General features: G+C 41.2%; 1 protein-coding gene across 2 annotated transcripts in view; it reads left to right on the forward strand.

Annotated features, from left to right (window-relative positions):
* The first annotated feature begins 8,931 nt into the window (after positions 1-8,931).
* The window catches only part of GALNT12 (polypeptide N-acetylgalactosaminyltransferase 12), a 47,597-nt gene continuing 35,491 nt past the window's right edge, over positions 8,932-21,037 (forward strand). For both annotated transcript variants that reach the window (XM_069004227.1, XM_069004228.1), the window contains exon 1: positions 8,932-9,421. In XM_069004227.1, coding sequence (XP_068860328.1) covers positions 9,042-9,421 — 380 coding nt within the window. In that variant the 5' untranslated portion in view covers positions 8,932-9,041. The remainder of the gene's footprint in view (positions 9,422-21,037) is intronic.

The following is a 21,037-nucleotide window of genomic DNA, read 5'->3' on the forward strand; positions in this document are numbered from 1 at the left end:
GATACTTCAGCCTTTGCTTGCACCGTCCTACTTTGTGTTTCTTTTAGCTCCAAAGCGGTCTCTCCCGTCAATGAGACACAGGATTCGAAGTTTGGTGTTTTCCCCTACAAACACCCATTTCCCACCTCCTGATAGCACTGATTAGTCTTTCAGTTTAAAATCTTTGAGCATAAAATGTGGATTTCCTGTGTGTCTTCTCTTCAGTTTCAGCCCCCCATGAAATCCTGAAATCTTTTCTAGGTTAAACTGATTTACAACACCTAAAGCAAGGCAAAAAAGAAAAGAAAAATCTTGAACTTCATCACTCAAGAATATAGCGTCCTGTCCTTGTAAGTTCAGACCAATAATTTTCTATGAAAATCAGTGACTTCAATGGCAGGACAGGGCACTTGTTACAGGGTGGAGGGTTTGGGGATAAGAGGACTAGGAAAATTTACAAGGAGTATAGTAAAACTACCAAATGCCACTAAAATGTAGCAATCCCCTAGTTTTAGGCACTGGTATCCTTATCTTCCAAGTTATACAGCTTTTTGGCTCTGATACACTGCAAAACCAGATTGCCAGACTATAACGGCAAAGGGCCAAACAAGTTACACTTGGAGAAAGTCTACAGCAAAAAGAGTCTTGGCTGCAGTTAGGGTCACTTTTCCTTTGGGAAAGTACCATTCATAGCAAAGAAAAAATTTGCATATTTATCATTACAGAACTCATAGAACAATTTCCTGGACAGGGCACATATTCAGTGATACTTCCTTCTTTATAGATACCATGTGTTACATGTGATACTGTATACACTTAAGTTAAATAATTCCTTTAAGCATAAAGAAGCTTACAGTGGCCATCATCAGAGTGAAGATGCATGGCTAGGGAGTATTTTAGTCCAGTCAATACAGCCATCCTTACATTACAACAGTATGAGGAGCTTGCCATTGTCAAGAAAGCTGGATGGTGCAATTCACTCCCTGTAAGATTTCAGAGCCTGGAAGAAGGAAATGGCAAGAGTGATTAATGCAATACATTATTCATGATTGAAGAAAACTGGGTCATACTTACCATATCAAAGTGCATGCTCGGATATAGTCAAATTAATGACAGGATCACTCCAGTTTATCTTTGAGATAAGCTACTGAACATGTTGATCCTACAAATTTATGTTATGTAGCTGATGATTATGCTATCAACTTCTACTAATGGTTTGAAACTCCAGACAAAGATATCATGAATGTAATTAGGAACCTAACAGCAAAAGCTGCAGCACTTTTTAAAAGAAGGTTATAAGACATAGGAAATATTTGCTGGAGTTTAAAAAATGAGAGGGGAAATTATTTGTCCTGAATTCTGCTGCTGTCATCTGATGGTCATTACTATCTTCAGTCAGCATCCTAGGCATTTATTCTGGTGTGATCACTCAGGGATTTCTGTCACTGACTGAGAATCAAGGCAAGGAAAAATAATCAAATTTCTTCTGAAATTAATAAACTGCTATGGAATATTCTCCTGCATGATGCAGTACCAAGCTCTTTGGAAAATACAGGACTTGATTTCTTGACCAATGAAAGAACAACCTAAGCCTTTCAAACTGTTTGTTAGGGTAAGATAATGGAGAAAACTTAAGTTGGAAGATAAGATGGGACAAAACAAAAACAAGATACTCAAGTGCAGATTGTGTGTTAGTTGTTTAGAAGATTTGTCCAAACTGCATCTTCTTCGTCCAGTCAGTGAAAAATGCATTGCTTTTGACAAGAAATTCCTTCACATCAGTTCTGTGCTAATTTGTATAGGTCAATGTTAGATTGCTCCAAGGTTAAAATAATTCTAAATGACAGAAAAAGCCCTAATGAATGAAGAAATTACTTTCAAATAAAGAAGATGAGAAAAGTGCAAGGAACAGAACAGGCCCACCAAAAAATGCAGAACAGATAAGGCAAGAGTAAACATGTGAAGTCAACATTTGTGAAACTTTTCTAAGTCTCCACTGTTAATGATCTCAAAACACCAACAGGGAGATACAAGCTTTATTGATGCTACTCATCATACAATGTGACACAAAAGAGATAAACTTAGAGTCATTGCTCTACAAGACTCAGAACTCATCATTTGCCAAACAAAGTCTAGGAAATCACTAGAGATGTAATGTACCTGTGGAACTAGTAAAGTAAGTATAATATGGCAAATGTGCAATGATGTAGAACTACAAATTGGCCAGGTAACGTGACAAAAAATTCTGTTGTTCTTACAGTAGTAATATGACGTAATATATTTGGACATATACCATGACACATGAGCAAATTTCTACCTCATGTATAATTCAAGATCATGTAATATGGAAGACTGTAAAATTGCCATCCTAATCAAAAGCATCTCAGAAATGTAAAAATGCAAGTAGTTAAGCACTCTGTTCCAAAGAAATCCATAAAACTAGAAATAGCTGACTCACTCATAATCTGCATTACCAAAGTCTGGGGATGGTGGCATCTCAAATCCCCAAGAATGATGGCATTTTTTCATGGCAATTTAGGAGGTAAAGACTTATTTTCTACTGTAAACTCTTACTGATGTGAATCTCAAGAAGGTCATACTTCTGAGAAAAAACCTGAAATTTTTAGTGTGTCTTTTGTGTGAAGACACTTATCTCTGCTTTAATGAAAAGGCAGACACGTGTATTAGAAATACCATCACAGAAAAGAAAATGCTTCCCCAGTATCACTGGGCTCATGTATGTCAACTGTGGTCCTTTCAGGCTGTAGCGGGTTGGGTTTGTAACCAGGCAGAAACACCAATTTAGTGTAGTGGTTTGGTCTAAAATACTCACTACTGTTTATCTTCTGTGAGATAAGAATTAGGAGAAATGCAAAGCAGGCACCAAACTTGAAAGAATATAAAGAAGTTTATTAACAGACCTAAAAGAAGGGAAAAAAAAAATTATACCACCTTCAGAACTCTTCTTCTCCCCCCACCTTCCTCCCTTCTCCCACTGACAATGTAAAAAGACAACCCTTAAGATGTTCAGTCTGTTTATCACTTCCATAATAACCTTGTTCAGTCCATTTAGAAAGAGAAGTCTCTTCTTGCTCATGCTATGAAAACAGTATCACAACGAGACAGCCACCCACTTCCAAATATTGTTCAGTCCATTTAGGAAGAGGAGTCTCTCTGCTTGCATGTGAGTCCCTTCCCCCGACTTGCAGCTTTTCACACAACTGCTTTCGAGGGTCCACTCTTGAAGTTTTTGGGGTACAATTTTAAGGTTGAGCCATTCAGAAACAAAAAAAAACAGAGGCCCTTCTCCTTCCCTGGGAGCAAAGGGTCTTCCTCATCTTCATCATTAGGACTATCTCTGGGAGCATCTCTAGGGACTGAGGTTTTCTCCTTTCCCATTTGGAGCAAAAGTCCTCATCACTTCCATCTCTCCCTGTCCAAACTTCTCATGAAATTACAGCTGCGTCAGCATCTGCCTATCTCAGCGCAGGTGCTTTTGCTTACGAGTTGAACACTCCACCCCCCATATCTTCATGAAATTACAACGGGATACTCTGATATATCATAGCTTCACAACAGACTTTCAGCTTTAAGCATCTCCTCTCTCTCTTCCCTCAGGTTTTCAGCTCTTCACAGCAATAAAAGGGTTAATCTCACCTCGGCCTTGCAGCTTTGCAGCTGGAATGTTGAATTTTTCTTATCGCAGTGGAGAGGGGGGAGAGCCGAGCTGCTCCGGCTGCCCACAGCAGGGCTGTGGGGGGGTTCCACAGCTGGAACAGGCCCATGGCTCCAGGCTGGCTGTGGCCCGGCCTGGCCTGGCCCAAGCAGGGCCTGGCCGGGCCCACTGGCCCCCGCACGGGGCCCGCAGCCACCTGTCCCAGCGCCGGAAACGAGAGAGAGAGCTTGGGGGGGAGTTTGTCTATTCGTAAGTGTGGATCACAGAGGTGGTCACAACTTTAAGTGGCTTAAAGAATTGTCCATATTCAAACTGGCCACTGATAGGTTCTATCAGGTCCCAGAGGAAGCTGTAAGCACCCCTTAGCAAGGACATCCCTTCCGGGACTATGCTTGCTAACCTATGACACAGGCGTAGAAACAGAAACAACCTTGAAAAATTACTAAAATCCAAATGTTAGTAAGTGGCTACAGTGTAGGATGACAAAGATTAATTTCCCAACGTAATATCTGCTTGACTTCTTGGTTCAGAATTTTGATCATGGTCTTCACTTTGTCTACTACAACCAGCTGCTATAACTTTATGAGGAATTTACTTCATTTATATGTTTCAGAATATGCCATAATTTTGACAACCTTTAAAAGAGTATTTGCAACTCAGTATTTTAATTCACTGTGTCTGCACAAGACTGTATGAAAAACCAGTCAGGTTTCTAACATAACATACCTTCATTAACACATCACATCATACCATACTTTGTGGGCAGAACTGCAGTTTTGTTCCAATACTTTGTGACAGCTAAGCTTCCTGGCCTTGGTTTCCTTTATGTACATTATGTCTTCCACTGCCTGCAGTTCATGCTTGCTATTTTGCTTAAGAGAAAAGTTATATGCAAGCAATACATACCTACAGCAAGCAAATGTATTGACTGATGCCTTTGACATGCATATTCTGTCTGTCTTTAAGCTGCCCTGGCTTGTGTGTGACCTTTTGAGCAAGGCATTTTGTGTGTGTGTGTATTATATATGTGTACACATTCACATGTACATGTGCACATACACGTACTGCAGAGATCTGCAAACTGGCACAGCTGAGGTCTTGCCCAAGTAATCCACTGAATGCCACCTCGTTTTATTGACCTGTCACTAGGAGAATTGCACACCTTTCATCAGCCTGATAGAAGATCCCTGAAACAGGCAACAGTTTCTATCTCACTCATCAAGTCTGTGTTTTTAATCTGTTTTATTTTTAGGGTTGGTCCTCTCATCTCAATTCCTCAATCTCTCTGTCTCTGCATTATGCACCCAGCTTCCCTCTTGACCCAAAACCTACCCTGTAAAACAGGGCTCCTGCTGAAGCACCGGAGACCCTTTGGCACTGGGGAAGCAGGGTGTGGCTCATTTCGTGCTTTGCACGTGCTGTGCAGCTGTCTCAAATAAAGAGTTTCAGTGCAAACACATTAAAAAAAAATCCTTGCCACTGGTAGTACAGTGGGTTGAATTATATTTTAAAAATATTTGTGCTAACAAAGGAGAGAAAGAGCAGCCAAGGTGAGAATTGGGGGGGGGGGAGGGGGTGATGCAGGGCAGTGCTATTTTATGCAGTTAAAACAATGGTGACCAATGACCCGGTAGCTCCAAAGCCATCTCCAGTGGGTATGTTTTATATAACTTGGATGAATCCTCTTCTCCTTAACAAATTTCCTATCTATGTCCAAAGTATTCATACATCATGTTTCCTATCATGTTTTTCTGATAACTTTTTTTTTTTTTTAGAATATGTAAGCGTTGACTGTTTCTAAAGCTAGGAACTTTATTCTGAAATACATTATTTGATATGTTATTTTTACTCCAAAAGTGTGAATTTAGGAAGCTGTTTAACTTATTGAAAATGCAGTCTTTATCAGCTGTTACTTCTTCCCATTCCATTTCCATTTTAGATTTTTGCTTTGTTTTGGCTGAAATCACAGATCTAACAAAAGAAAAAAAGGAAAACTTTGGATGAGGTAAATTTTAAATCTTTTGCAAAATTTAATAGCTCTATTTTTTCTGTAATGTATATGTCATCACTAAAAATAAGAATACCTTTTAATAACTATACATGTGTCAAATAGTTCATCTTATCTTACCTCTTCAGGTGTTCCCTATAAGTAAACCTATTCCTTCAATGAGTTCTTTTATTTTCGGTGAACTAAATATTACCTGCAATTCAAATATACTTCAGAGAGCAATAGATACACCCTTAATTTCAGCTCTTACATTCATTATAATGTGAATTCTTATGGACAATTACATATTGTTGTGGTTAGTCTTCTTCTCTTAGTGTTTTTTGAAAGGTTTAGTTAATAGTTTGGATACTTTTTGAGATTTAAAAAAAATTCCCTTTTTAAAAATAAACTGTTCAAATACATTAATTATTCCACCAATCTTCTGTTTTAATTTGGACAACTAAGGGCACAATAGATCTTTCTAGGTAAGTAATTAGAGTTTTTATCTGACGTGCTTGGTTACCCTACTTATCTATGGCTGAAACTCCTGAAGCAACTGAAATGATAACTCACTAAACACTAAAAAATCATAACAATTTTTTTTTAACTTCCATTGTTATTAAACCTGAAAGAAATAAGAGAACTTCTTAAAAGGAACTTTTCCATGAAAATTTTACTACAAGTTTTATGGCTAGCAGTAAACTCATTCACTTGCCTTATTAATTGTAGATTCTTTTTTTCCTCTGGGGCTTATTTGTACGTTCAGAAAGAATTCTTTACACCTTAAGTATTTCAGCTCAGAAAGTTCAGTCTTCCCATCACATTTACATTCCAAAAACTTTTGAAAAGGTTTGAGAAAACGTCTTTGCCTTCATATTCTTTACATCTTGTACAAACCTCTTTGTGAATGCAAATAATTGATTCTTAATGATTTTTACATTAACCTCATTATTGTACTTTCTCTTGATGAATTTCCTCTGGTTTATGTGTTTGAACATCATCCCCAGACAACTACTAATATTTGCTAGCATTACTTTCAATTCCCACCACGATGGTGATCACAGAAAGTCTTCACCCTTTACTTTGCTGTAAGAGCATTATTATGGCCAAGAGCAGTTCTGTCACATTTGGTTCTCTATTTCCTGCTTTTTGTTTTAGACCTTTTTTTAGTCATGTGATCATGTTCTTGTGCTTCTTCCATATTGTTCTAATACTTAAAATACTTAAATAAAATACAGATTCTTGTAATATTTAAGAACCTCTGCAGCAGAACTCTGTTTTGTTTTGGTTTGGTTTTTTTTCTCACTCTTCTTAATTAACTCTTAGTCCCACATTTTGCTCTTTACCTCTTCCCAATCTCCCAGATAACTTCCTTTGGGAGTCCAGGAGGATCTCTTCTCCTTTGATTCATTCCAGGAATAGGCTTCCTTTATTCAGAAATGATGGTGAGCAAGGAGACAAAGCAAACACTGGGCATGCAATCACTGGTGCCACCTGACTCTTCAGACCCAAAGCTTGCTAGACACAGCTTCCTTTATATGCAATGTAAATTCTCATGTCCAACATACTGGTATTTATTAGTTGTCTACAAGGCATATATTTTATGCCTATATAATTACTTGTGATAGCTAGCTGTATAGCTGATTAAGAAATAATCTGTCTATATGCACAATCACCTGCAAATCCACCTAAATTACTCGATTTATACTAGCTTGCCAGAATCAGTCATTGGTTTTCAGCACCCTTCTGTCCAGGGCATGGCCTCCACAGTAGTAGAGTTTATGTTGTCACATACAATATCTATTATCATGTAAAATCAGAAGGAGCTAATAGCTGTATACTCTGACCCTGTTAGTGATGAATTTTTTCCCTTCCTTAGTTTTATTCACTCCTCAGCAGTGCTGGTGAGCACCGCCCAGTGCTATGTACTGGCTGAAGTTCTCTCTCTGGGGATGGCTGAACTCATCTGCTGGGTTGATCTTGACAGGCTTCCAACAGCTGATGATGTCGCAGTGAACAGTCTCTTTGTAAAATGTGTGGAGCAAATGACACCTCAAAACCCGTTCCAGCTCCCTACTGAATGTGAGAGAGAAACTGTATCCAGTTATGTTACATTTACATTAAACTATTTCAAATGCAAAATCAGGAATTCTCGTGTCATCTCACAGCATCCAGATCACAAGTGTAGACAGATGGGGCTGCATCCTGTTAGGGCCTGAAGTAAAAAAAAAGCAGTAAGGCTATGTTGTTGAGTATGAAGCAAATCTGAAAGTTTTGACTAGTGGTACTGTTGTTTCTCTCCCCCATAATTCTGTCAAGCCAGACAATGGACTGTCCATTATCTGGATAATAAATTTGGGATATTCGCTAGTCTTCTGGATTTCCCTCTATGAGGCCACATTGGTTGACTTCTTTTTTCAACCAAGAACACTCCTTTCTTCAAAAAAGCTTGTCATTAATGCCTATAAGCTTCTTAGCCCATGTTCTGCTCTACTTCTGAAACACATGCTATTCTAGAGGCAGCAGAATGGATGAAGCCTGGTTTCCTATCAATTTGTTTCCTTCAACCCCAAAGCTCTTCCTAGTACCTTGTCAGAAATAACCTCCCTTGCTGTCCTGCAGCTCTGGATATTTCTGTCCGTAGACAGCCAGCCTTGGGGCTATCCCAGTCACTTCCAACGGCCGAAGCACCTTGCTGTGGCCCTGGCAGCTTTTTGCCAGCCGAGCTTTGCCTTGCTGGGGGGTACCCCTGCATATCTGCTATGCAGCTACCAGTGCTTATGAAGGTCCCTCAAGCTTCAGGGCGACCAGATCACCTCTCTCTTGAAGGGTGACAGAAGGTGTGTGAAGGGGACGTGTCTTCCTTCCTCCTCCCCACATCTCAGCTGTGACCTGGCAGAACCGGGATGGCCTCCACTCCCTCCCTTCCCCGGGATGGGTCAGAACCAGTACTGGTTCCACCGGTTGCGTCCCCAGGGAGAACGCGGAGTAGGCTGGAGCCGTATGCGTTCCCTGGGGTGCTGGAATCCTCGGGGGCCAAGCAGCCTTTCGACCGCCAGGAAACAGAGGGCCATAGTTCCAGGGGAGGTGGCTGGCGGGCGGCAGGGGCTCAGCACCCCTGGGGGACAAGCGAGGCGGGTTCCCTCCGAGGGTACCACTCCCCGCCCCACGGCAGCGCCCGTGCCCGGTTCTTCCGCGCCGCGCCCCTCCGGGCTGGCCCGGGGCGGGGCGGGGAGGAGGGAGGAGTCGGCGGCGGAGGAGCCGGGCGGGCTTCCAGGCGGGGCAGCGCTGGTGGCGGGCGGCTGTCGCGGCGTGGGCAGGTCCGTGAGAACTTCGCCGAGTCCGCCCGGGGCGGAGGCGCGCCCGTGTCCCTGAGAGGGCAGCCGCTGCCCGCTCGCCATGGCCGGCCGCCTCGGCCGCGGGATGTGCTGGGGCAAGCGGGGTCGGGGCTGCCGGGGCGCGGGCACGCTGCTCGCCCTGGGGCTGCTGGCCGCCCTCGGCTTCCTCGTGTGGCGGCACGGCCCGCCGCCCCGCCACGCCGCCCGCCGCGCCCCGCCGCAGCCGCCGTCCCCCGACACCGAGCTGCTGCGGCGGCCGGTGTACGCGAAGCCGGCGCTGGACCCGGGGGCGCTGGGGGAGCTGGGCCGGGCGGTGCGGCTGGAGCTGAGCCCGGCCGAGAAGCGCCGCCAGGAGGAGAGCATCCGCCGGCACCAGATCAACATCTACCTGAGCGACCGCATCTCGCTGCACCGCCGCCTGCCCGAGCGCTGGAACCCGCTGTGAGTACCGCCGAGGGCAGGTGGGGCCGGGGCAGAGGAGCCTGCCGCTGCTGTGGCTCACAGAGCCGCTCCGCCAAACTGGAGTGTCTGCTGGCAGCGGTCAGCGCGGGGTAGTCGTGTCTCTCTCGAGTACCTCTCGCTCAGGAGCGTGGAGGCTTTTGGAAACTTTCCCATCCCAAATGCTCTTGGATTACAGCGTTCGCTCTCAGAGTTAAGTGTATTGGTGACTTTGCCTGGCTGCCGCACCTACTCAAGGCAGCCCAAAGTCGCGTGTTGGTGGTGCGTGTGCAGGTTGTTTTCCCCCGTAGCCCTGGTAGTGTGGTTTCAGTCCTTAAGCAATGCCGCGCTGCCGTGTTTCTCCTGCTGCTGTCCCCTGCTGCTGCTGCCGCTGTCCCCTGGGTAAGTCACCGTGGGCAGCGGCATACTTTTTCAGTCACTCCCAGCTTTACAAATGTTACGCTTCCCAGACTTCAGCTGTGCATTGTATTCAAATGTCTTAAGGCACACAGTTTAAAGAAGATTGTTTTATAAGCAGTTTTACCAGGAGCGAGCTAGAAATGGTGCTCGCGGAGGTATGTAATGGTATTCTGAAGTGCGACTGTGCTTGATCCGGGATGCATAGTTGCTGAGACAAGTTACATTTACAGTTTGACACCAGTGACAGATGATGACATAGGCAATTGTGAACGAAGGATTAGATAGTGTTTGATGAAGTGGCTCTAGCTTACAGGCAGTGGTTCAGTGCAGCTGTGAAGCCAGCGTGGCGCAACAGGTCTGACTGTTCTGCCCTTACACAAACACTCAGTGTGGCACCGTCTTGGGCTCTCCTGGGAGTGAGCTGCCGGCTGGTGAGGGGAACGGGCTAGCTAATTACGGGTATGTACTAGCCACACCACAGGGGATGGGATGGAGCCATGACTGCTACTGATTCCTCACAGCCCTCACTTCTGTTACACCTGAGCTTGGCTTCAGCTGTTTTGTTTCGTTGCAACAGGTTTGTACAATATGGTAGCAAAGAGCTGTGGAAAAAGCAGGGATCTGGCTCTCCCATGCATTCACTTCACGCTGGTGCATCCTGCCCAGTATTTCACCAACTCTAGTTGTAAGTGCTGAATCTAAAACATGACTCTTACGATGCCTTTCAAAAAGTTGCAGTGCAAATGCAAGGCCTTTTCATCATAAGTTTAAGCCTGACACTAGGCTTGTTTTGCTTAGTTATTACTCCCCTCTTATAAGCAGTCTGTAGACCATAGGTCAAAAAGGACCATTTTAGTTTCATTTCCATGGGAAGAATTAAATCATTTCAATGAGTTGTTTTGGACTTCTGCCATTTCTCTATGACAGGATGTTAGAAGAAATGGAAGGTCACAGTTGTTGAACAGGGGACATTACAGATGCATGTGGGTGACTATTCTAGAAATGAAAATAATTTGAATAGGTGGATAGATTTTGCTGCAACAGCATACTCTTTTTGATTTGAATATATGGATGCTGAAATGACAAAATATATCCAAACCAAAAGGATCACAAAGCATCAGTGACATAATCTCAGAGATAATTGCCTTCTGAAGCTGGAGCTGTATTGTACTGTTGTATCTGCTGGCAGGTGCTGCATGCCTCTGTGCACAGTTAAATCTAAATTATAGCAAAAATGTCACAGAGCATCTCTCCCACTCACACAGCAAATGTAAAAAAAAAACGTTCCCAAGGGCAATTTTGCAATGAAATATTAACTCCTTCTTTTAAGAAGGAAGACCATGTAAGAGATTAAAGTTAAAAAAAAAAATTAAAAAGGTATCACCAAACCCACAGCAATAGAAAATTCATTGCACTTCATTCCAAGATCAGAGGCTATACAGTTTGAAATCTCAAGAGTAGGGAAGAGTAGGGAAAATCTTACTTTTTTTTTTTTTTATTTTTTATTTTAAGATGGGCAATGCTTGACTATTAATGAACATTTTGGTGATGGGTGAGGCTGCAATGATAGGAGATAAGTAGTAATGGTAGATGGCAACTAGGCTTCAGCTGTCCACCAAAATGATGCAAAGGCTAAAAGTTAGGTGTGATCAGTGAAACAAGTTCTGTGCCCGAGGACCAGAAGGTGACAAATGCACCATTTTTTTACTGGAGTCCCAGAGGAGAACCAGAGAAGTGTGTGCTGGTGAGCCTTGGATCTTTTCCAGCCATGTTATTTACAAAGTGTGGTAAGGGAAAGAATTAGTAACAGATGGGTAGGTGTGATCTATTGAGAAAGTTAACAAGGCTTTTGTCAAGGATGACGTGTCTCACAAACCTGTTTGAGTTCTTTGAAGGTCATAATTATATGGATAAAGAAGTTGTTGTTACTTGATGAGTTCCTTAAACCACTGTGAAATAAGGTGGAAATTTCTTGCATTTATAAATAACTGAGTAGAAGCTGTGAAGCGTTTGTTTTGGGCATTTTTTTGTTTGTTTCTGTTTTGTTTGTTTTGTTGGGTTTTTTTTGTTTTGTTTTAAGGAGTGAAGAATCACTGATAAAGTCCCACAGAAATCTGTGTTGGACTCAATTTTGTTCAACTTACAGCATGGCCTTCATAAAGAAGTGACTAATTTACAGATCTTCAACCTGAAAGACAGGTGCGCTGCTGGAAGTGTACCTCCTGCAGGGCTGCTGCAATACATGGTTGATGCATGCAAGTGGATAAAACAAATTCTGCCACTTCCCTGTTCCAAAAATCCATTTACTGTAAAGCATAAGGAAGTCCACCCACTAGAAAATTTAAATCAAATATTCAGGAGATATTGACAGGTACTATGTTTGGAGACTCTATTCTGGGCTGTGGGCTTTTGGTCTGTTTCAGCATATTCTTGTGTGTGTGGAGGCAAGTCTGGAAATTTTAGATACCAATAAAATAGGAGAATAAAAGAAAGGGAAACAGAAACAACATTACCACCACCTGGATGCCCCACTGTTCCTTTTAACATTATTGTCCTCCCTCACTGATCAATGAACCCACTCTCTGTGTGTGAATTGGTGAAAACATTTGAATCCGGCGAAAACTGGAGTTTTGCTAATAAGATACAGAGTATCTGAGCCAGTAAGCTGTTAAATGTGATACACAAAATGATTGCACAAGGTGTTGGTTGCTGTATCAGAAACTGATGCCAAAAGTCTTTTCCTACTGTTGCATGTTTTACATCGTGGACCTGCCATGGGAACAAAAGTGTGGCAGGTAGTTGCTAATATCTGTGTCTTGTAATACTGTGCAGGAAGAGAAGAATAGTTTGGCCGAGATTACTCTCTCAAATAATGTATTGATTGATGATATTTGACTGTGAATCCAGGAAGTTTCAAATTTAGGTCTTTCTCCCCAACAGTGAAAATATTCAGAAAGTCTTTATTCCTTCTTGTTCCCACCACCATAACATGCTTTTTGTGATGACTGCTCCTGTTTCTATTGACCCACAGACCCAAAGAAGTCAACAACTACTATTGTTTCCTTAAGCAGTTTCTGCTTCCTTTAACTGAGCTTGTCATCAGCAACTTATAATGTTTCATCACCTAGTAATTCTTTAGTTTTATTGAAAGCATACATATAAACAAATAAACAATATGTATAAACAATCTATAAAATGTCCATTTGGAAGAATCTTATGGATAAGGATGTAAGTTACTAAATGATGATACAGTTTGTACGAGGCTAGAAGTGAATTAAGCCATAGGGTCAGAGAAAGATGGAGGTTGGAAGGAAACTGTGGTGTCTAGTCCAACCTCCAAGTCTCCAAGGATGGAGATTTAACAGCCTTTGAACACCTCTTTCAAGGCTACATCACTTCCACAATGATTTAATTTTCTTTTTTTTCCCCTGATCATAATGTTGTCTGGATGGCCCAGCTTGTCTTCCCAACATCTACCCTTCATTTCTTGAGTTTGAACTCACAAAGGGAGCAACAAGTACAGGAGTTTGAAAACCAGCAAGTGTCCTCTGTCAGAGCTTGACTTAGTGAGGGCCCTGTTGGGGCTGATGCCCTGTAAGTGCACTGTGATGAGCTCTGGGCCGTGGGGTTTGGCTCCTGCTGCTCTGCCTTCCTCCCTCTGCAACAACACGACTGCATTGTGTCCCACAGGGCTTCTCGTTGTGTGCTTGTTTTACAGGACTGGAGGGCTAGGCAGACAACTGATCATTCTCTTAGCCTTTTACAGCTTATTACAGTGTGTAAGAAATATATTTCCAGTTTTTCTAATTGGGTTCTTTTAGGTTAAGGGCTATTTTCAAGCACTGCTCCTGATTTTAGACATTCTACCTTCTTTTTTTTTTTTTTTTCTTTCTGTCTTACAGTAGGGATGCATTGCTTGCTTATTTTGGGGATGGTTTCCATAAATCACACAAGGTGCCTTTTGGCACAGGAATAGGCACTTTGGTGCTGACTCAGCATTTCATGTTTTCTCTTTCATGGTAGAAGCCTGATTCAGCCCTTGGGGCTCATTTTACTTGTGATCACAAAGAAATGGATTTTTAATTCTTTCCTGTCTTTCCTAAGCAGCCACAAAAGCTTCCAAAATATTGAATGTGGTCTGCATAATATTTTTCAGCTTAAAAAGTTTTTCAGCTTTAGAGGTTTATTCTTTAATTCTAGGTAATTTTCTATGTTTTGGGAGAGAGATTCTTTATATAAATATTTTGTATATGTATGATTTTATGTATATGTTTAAGTATGTGTGTATATCTTTAAGTCTTTGTATACATAGCTAGATATACACAAGTTATATATAAATTCCTCTGTCACCATCATTTATGCCTATAATATTATTTATTTTGGTGGACTATTATGTTTGACTTTAGCAAAACAATCTTGTGCTTAGATTTTTCTGCCTTTCAAAACTGTTTTTCCTGTTTGTTCCCATATTTGAATTTGCTTCTTTCAGAGTCTCACTTTCTTCTATGGTTTGTCTTCTGGGCTGTAAATACTAAATTATACCAGGATGTCCATTTGATAATATCTGCTAGCAAGTTCCCAGAATAAGCCTTGATACTAGGTTTTGGTTCCTTTTCTACTCCAAAAATCCAGCTACTCCTGCCAGGAGTTTTAACCTGACCCTGTTCTGGGAAAAGGTGCAGCAGTTGAGGGTTTCCTCCTCAGCCCACAGTGACTGTCTGTCTTCACCCAGGAGCTTCTCTTTCATCTCTTACCTAAAGATGAAAAGGTGAAGCTGCAGTGACTTTTTTTTTTTTCAGCATGTATAGGAAATAGAACTCTTTGAAGAGGTGAGCTGCAGCAGCTCAGCCTTTCTGGCACATCCCTTTCCTGTAAACATGCACATGATGGTGCACCTTATGCCCAGAGCTGGCTTTAGCAGGGGTGTTCTCATGCTTTGCATCTGATCAGGAGAAACAGCACACTTCTTATGAGCAAAGGCTTTGCATTAAACACTTAAAGGTGTATTTGGTCTAGCAGTTTTGTAACACTGTGATCACATGTTTGATGTTGGGATTTTTTGGTTTGATTTCTGAGCTTTTCTGAAATAGGTAATTGGTCACTAGTAACTATATTAATCATAATAGCTTTTAGTTATTACTTTAGTGCTAGTTGGCAGGATTTCTTGAATCTATAAACAGGCTTTAGACCTTCAAAGCAGTGTTTCTCTAGGACATTTCATTCTTTCCTCATACAGTAAGTGGAGTAAAAATAATTCTTCACTATAGTTGGTTTTTTGTTTGTTTTTAATAAGAAGGCTTGCATTTTATAGCAGTACAAAATGAAGCAATGCTTCCACTATTCCTTGGATATTTAGCATATATTGCTATTTTTGTTTCCTGTCTTCTGTAAAAGTGTGCCACTTTTCTTTGTCATTATGCTTTTAGCAATCCCCAGCAAATAAAAATAATCACATGTTTATTTTTAACCATTTTTCTTTCCAGCTTCTGGTAGACTTCCTCAACTTCCTTTGACATCTAGATTAGTGCTTGGTTTTGACTGATTTAATTTTAAAATTGACAAAGTTCCCAGATCTGTGATTGATAGTAAGCAAAAATTGATTTTTTTTTCTTTATTCAAAAACTGCCTTTACTGTAAATAATTGTCTATAAGGATCAGGTGCATCCACACCTTACTTATAGTGATGGATACAACAGCTTCTTTCCATTACTGCTTTGCAAAATATTTTTTCTTGTCCTGAATCAAATTACTCACACTAAGGTAAGTTTTTAAATGTAAGTGTAGGAAATAGTATGTCTCTGTGCAAGTTTAAGTGTATCTCACTATGTTGGAAGAAAATTGAAAACATTTGAGGAAAATGTAGCCACTGTTTCAACTCAGCAAAATAAAATAAGAATCAAGTGGGTTTTCCCATTGTCATGTGTAGAATTTCCTTCTCATCTGCACATCCAGAATCCAGGTCAGATAGGAACTTCTGTAGCCTTTCTCTAACAATTTGGAATTAGGAGGCTCTATGGATTTCTTAAATTTGTGGGTTTGAGGATACAGATTTAGTCAATTCTCATACTTGGTCTTTCTAGACATTTTTTTCTTAATGTATTTTTAATCTGTCTTAAACGGGTCTGCTTTCTGTGCCTGCCTCCCCCCTGCCCCCCAACTTCTTAACAGATACTTTCTTCTGTTCCAGACTTACTGTCTTTCTTCCTTGCTTCTCACAAATGCAGCCCTTTATTATCTGAAATCTTAAGACAGCTTTTGGCCCTCTATCTTGCCAAGACCTTCTTGTCATTGGGAGAATCGTTCTATAGAACATTAAATAAACGGTTTCAAAACCTAGCCAGCCTCTGTTTCCAGAGACTTGATCATATCACAGTGTTGTAGACTGTACAGGGGTGCTGTCTCTAATATGGTTTGTTTCAGCAGATGTAATTTAGGGAGCTCTTAGCCAGCCTACTGGGCTGGGACAGGTGGTGGGGAAGTGTAGGCCAGCATGCTGAACTCACCTGCTAAACTCTTCCAGCCTTGCCCTGAATGTTTGGGTCATTCTGGCAGTTATCAGCAACTTGCTGCTATCTGCTTTGCTAATCACACCAAGACACACCTTCTGTAAACATCAATGCCTTTTCCTGCAATAGCTGAACATACGTGGCCTGTGTGGGTGTGTAAAACCAGGTGGAGCCTCTCCATGCTCAGATAAAATTATTTTTTTATTAAAAAATAAAAAGGAGAAAATCTCTGAACTGACAGTTGGTTCAAGGTAGTCTTATGTGAGAAAATAAATTTGTCATGAAAAGCTGGGTAGTGTTTGGAGGAGACAGGAATAATGTGGTTTATCATATCCTTTAATTCCACTAGAAATGTTGCACTTCTGTATCCCAGGTTTTGGGTGGTGTTGCTTTTGGCTCACGTGCTGGATTTTATCCAAAAGTTGCTCTCCCACAGAGGGGTGAGGAGTGGCTGTTCAACTATATATTCAGCTTGGAGTAAGGGACATGGACTTGGTAACTGTGTGGGGTGGCTTAGAAACCAGTGCTGCCAGCTGTGTCATGCTGCAGGGCTTGGGATGCTTGTGGAGGGATGTGCAGAACCCCAAGCTGCTGCTTGGGCAAAAGTAGAAAATGGGGTAGAAGATCCCAATACATCTGTGTCCTCTGCTCTGGCTTTGGGAAGGTGGGAGAAGGAGGTGTTTTCTCTTGGGTGAAGATACCTGGCAGATTCCAAAGCCCACATTGCTGCCTCTGCAGTTTATGGAGTGGGAATGAAGATGATTAAACTAGATTGAGATGCCCATGGATGCTGCCATTCATCCCCATCAACCTTATTGACTTACAGCTACAAAATGTCACTTTTGAGCACACCTCTTACTGACGGAGCAGTTTAGGTTGATGTTTTAATTGTTCAAGTTAGGAAGAGGAAGGGAGGTTGTGTGGTGAGTCAGCATGTATATGGCCCATCATAACAAGCCCAGCCAACGTGGCTCCTAGCCCACCATGTGAAAGCCAGCCTGAAGTAGAACCCTGGCAGTATTTTCTAGATGACACTGTGATAGGGCATATATGTCACATAAGTCAAATTGGATCAGCTCCAGCAGTGACACGTGCTGTTTTGCACTTCTTGAGAGAAGCTACGCAATTCTGAACTTGCCTCAGGCCTTCACATTGAAACTTCAAAACCAAAACTTACATAGTATACCTTCAGAAAGCATTAAATAATTTATGTGCAGTTTGTGTTCTTAACAAATCTTTGAAAACTCTCAGAAAACTTCTATTATTTTCTTAAAATATGAGTAACTGTGCATATAGAAGATCAAGTTTGAAGATTAAAAGCCTGTTTTCCCTTTCTGTATTGTTGTCACAGTTGTGGTGAAAGTCTTAAGTAAGAGCATGTCAGCAACCATTCCTAATTAACTCATGGCAGTGTGCCCAGTGTGCACACATTCATGCTCTCTCTCCCTGTGTATAGATACACATCTCTTAGAGAAACAGCTCCTTACAAAGAAATAAATTGAGTGATTACATTAATTGACACAAATGTTCTTGAAAACAACCCATTTAATTTTGTTTAGGCATTTCCTGAGTGATGTCTCCTTAGTTTCTAATGAATAACCCATTGTAAAACTTGATAACAGAAGACTGTGTAGTGTAGTAGATTCCAAGGTTAATTTATTAAACTTGTCAGCTCTATACTCTCGGTTAGACTGGGACTTAAAAATGCAGTGTAAAAAAAGGTAAAACCAAAAACCCACAGGAATTTGGATGTATGATGATACACTTTTACATGTTTGGCTTCAGTTTGCATTTTGTGGACTTAGATGTTTGAGTAGCTGCTGTAGTGAATCATTGAGGAAGGGTGAGTACATAGTGACCCTGGTTTTGTATTTGGATACATACTGGCATTATTTTCTGTTTCTTCCCATCTAGAGATTTAAAGTTATGGATGAACACATTTAGAATTCTAAAATATAGATGTTGTCTTAGTGTAAATTGATAAGAAATGACAGAAGACAAAGGTTTTGTTTGTTCTATGCCTGTCTTATGCCACAGTGATCAAGCAGGAGGGTCCCTGGAACACCCATCCGGTGTGGCAGAAAGTGCATGAGGGAATTGAAGGATGATGCAGAAGCAGGCTGCTGCTGGAACATTGTTGTGTCCTAACCTTCTCCTCGGAAGGTGGTTGGGGCAGTCCTGGCCATGTTTTCTCTGGGTGTCACTCCACTGTGCAAAAGGCTTCTGCTTCTGCATTTTCTAGTGAATCTGCAGAGAGCAGGAGTGACCAGAGGACAGATACTGAGCAGGTGTCACTCCTTTGCATTGCCGTACCTACTGTGGTTATTATTCATTATATACCAGTGTTTGTCATTGAAATCTGAGTCCTATTTAAAACTTTATGCATTTATTTTGTTAACTCTAAAAAAGCTTCTTGGATGTGCTGGCAACAGGTTTTTCCTCGGTGATTGATCCTGGTATCTGATAACTGTTTCCAAAATCAGGTTGACTAAAGATATGGGTATTTCTCTGAAGAAAATGAACCCACTCAACATTCATATGTTTTTAATTTAAGTCATTGTTTATTTTAAAATAGATATAATTATTACAAAATAGTAAAGTTCCTGTGATTGAATAAGATCATGAGAGTAGTGAAAGAATACATTGGACTTCTAATGTGTCTACATTTACTGTCCATGCTTGGAAACATCATGCTTACAGGCAACTAATTTCCTCATGTCTCTGTTATGTTTCTACCAACCATTTGGTAGTGATGATGGCTAGGTTCAAAGTGATGTATCACAGCCAGTAGTAGGGACTATAGGTAGTTTCCTATAGTCATTTAACTTTACTCATAGAAAAGTTAAGCAACTGTTCCATAGTCAAACCTCTATAGACAAGATGGAAGTGGGGACCCACTGAAGTCTCTTGGGCTGTGCTGGATTAATGTCTTAAGGAGGGTAAATTGAGTTGCCTTCTGGATCTGCAGAGTCCAGTGTAGAGAAATGGCTGAGTGAACAGGGACATGTGTACGTGCACAATCCAAGCTATATTAGTGAACTGTCCTTGACTAGGGAAAAAGGAGAGGAGTAATGCTGATGTGGCAAGCAACAGGATGTTGGGAAGGGGGATGCTGAGCATAGAAAGAGAAAGACTTATGTTAGTCGTGTGCATATTAATCTGTAACCAGTCACTTGCTGTTAAAGGCCGTGTGAACAGTAGCTGTAACCCAATAGTGCGGAGCTTGCTTACACATGCTTGGGGAATTAGAGTATAACTGTGGGTCTGACAATAGAATAAACGGAGTTCCATCATATCTCTATGAGAAGTGTGGTTCATCCTGGCAGATCTCTGGCCATTGTCCAGATGATCAGCTCAAAGGTTACACAAAGTTTTAGGATGAATAATGTGAGATGCAATTAATTGTGTCTGAATGTGATCCTCCCTATTGGAAAGGACGGTGTTATGGGTTTGAGTGTGACATTGGAGAGCGCCCTAGTCAGAAGCCAAAAGCAGGTTGAAGTATAGTATGCATAAATATACATTCCCAGGATCTGCAAAAACTTATTTTGGGACTGCTGTCACCAGTTGCTGTCATTTTAATGACATACCATAATTGATATGCATTTGTTTTTCTGAATAATCCAAAGTAGGAGTGAAATGATTCACTTGGAAAGTAGGAGCTGGGATACTTGGCTGACACATGGAGAATAAAAGTGCATCTTGAAGTTTGCAAACATGAATACAGAAGATGGTTTGCTAAGGCACTTCTGTGGTAAACAGGAGCTGAGAAATGGAAAAGATGAGTTATGACCACTAGGCTTTAAATCAGGTTTTGTACTCGTAGTGGGTTTTTTGAAGCTTTTATGTCTTACAAAGGGGTAATGTTTAGTGTCCATATGTGTGCCACTTAATTGTTATCCAGCAACACTTCCAAGCATTTCCATTTCAGGGATTCATTAGTTTTTTAAAGATTTTCTTATGCTATAATTTTTCCAGGGTTTAAGTGCTTTGGGTTTTTAATCTCTGGAATGGGATTAATTTTTGAAGTTCAGTAAAACTCTTTCATTACAGAAAGATAAGGAAAAGTGTGCTTCACTTTAGCAATACTCTTTGAGACTGCTAACAGTTGAGACCTTCTAGCAGTTTAGCAAGAAATATATGTCCTGGAAATAATTTCTGAGATAAACATGCAAATCTGCACAGAAATTGAGTAACAGGTTTTTTTCCTGTTTTTTTTTGTTTGTTTGTTTGTTTTTGTTTTGTTTTTTGTTTTTTTTTAAATAAGGTTATTGGGGCACCACTCAGGTCAGGGTGTCTGTGCTGTCCAGCAGCCTGCCCTGCTACCATGTGGGTTACTTCTCTGCACTCCCGTGCTGCCTTTCACCACGGAGCTGGTAAATTAAACCCATTTTTTAGTGCTGGCTGTTTTCTTGACTTTGGAAACCTAAGAAACGTGTGCTCTGGTATGTCCTGTAGTAGGCTGACCTTTTCCTGCAGCATGGGGTGTGCTCAAGGAAGGAGGCAGCAATGCACAGTGAATCACAAACAGTGTGGGGCTTGCCTTGCTCTTTGCCAAATTATGTTTCCTATCTTCAGCATGTAATTTTCAGGCAAAGCTGTTGAAGTCTTTAATCGATAATTAGACTTACATGTTTCTTTAGCCCTTTTGGGTTTCCTTTTTTTAAATAATGGAATATAGCATTATTATTCC

The sequence above is a fragment of the Aphelocoma coerulescens genome, chromosome 2 (genome assembly GCF_041296385.1).
Source record: "Aphelocoma coerulescens isolate FSJ_1873_10779 chromosome 2, UR_Acoe_1.0, whole genome shotgun sequence".
Lineage (NCBI taxonomy): Eukaryota > Metazoa > Chordata > Aves > Passeriformes > Corvidae > Aphelocoma > Aphelocoma coerulescens.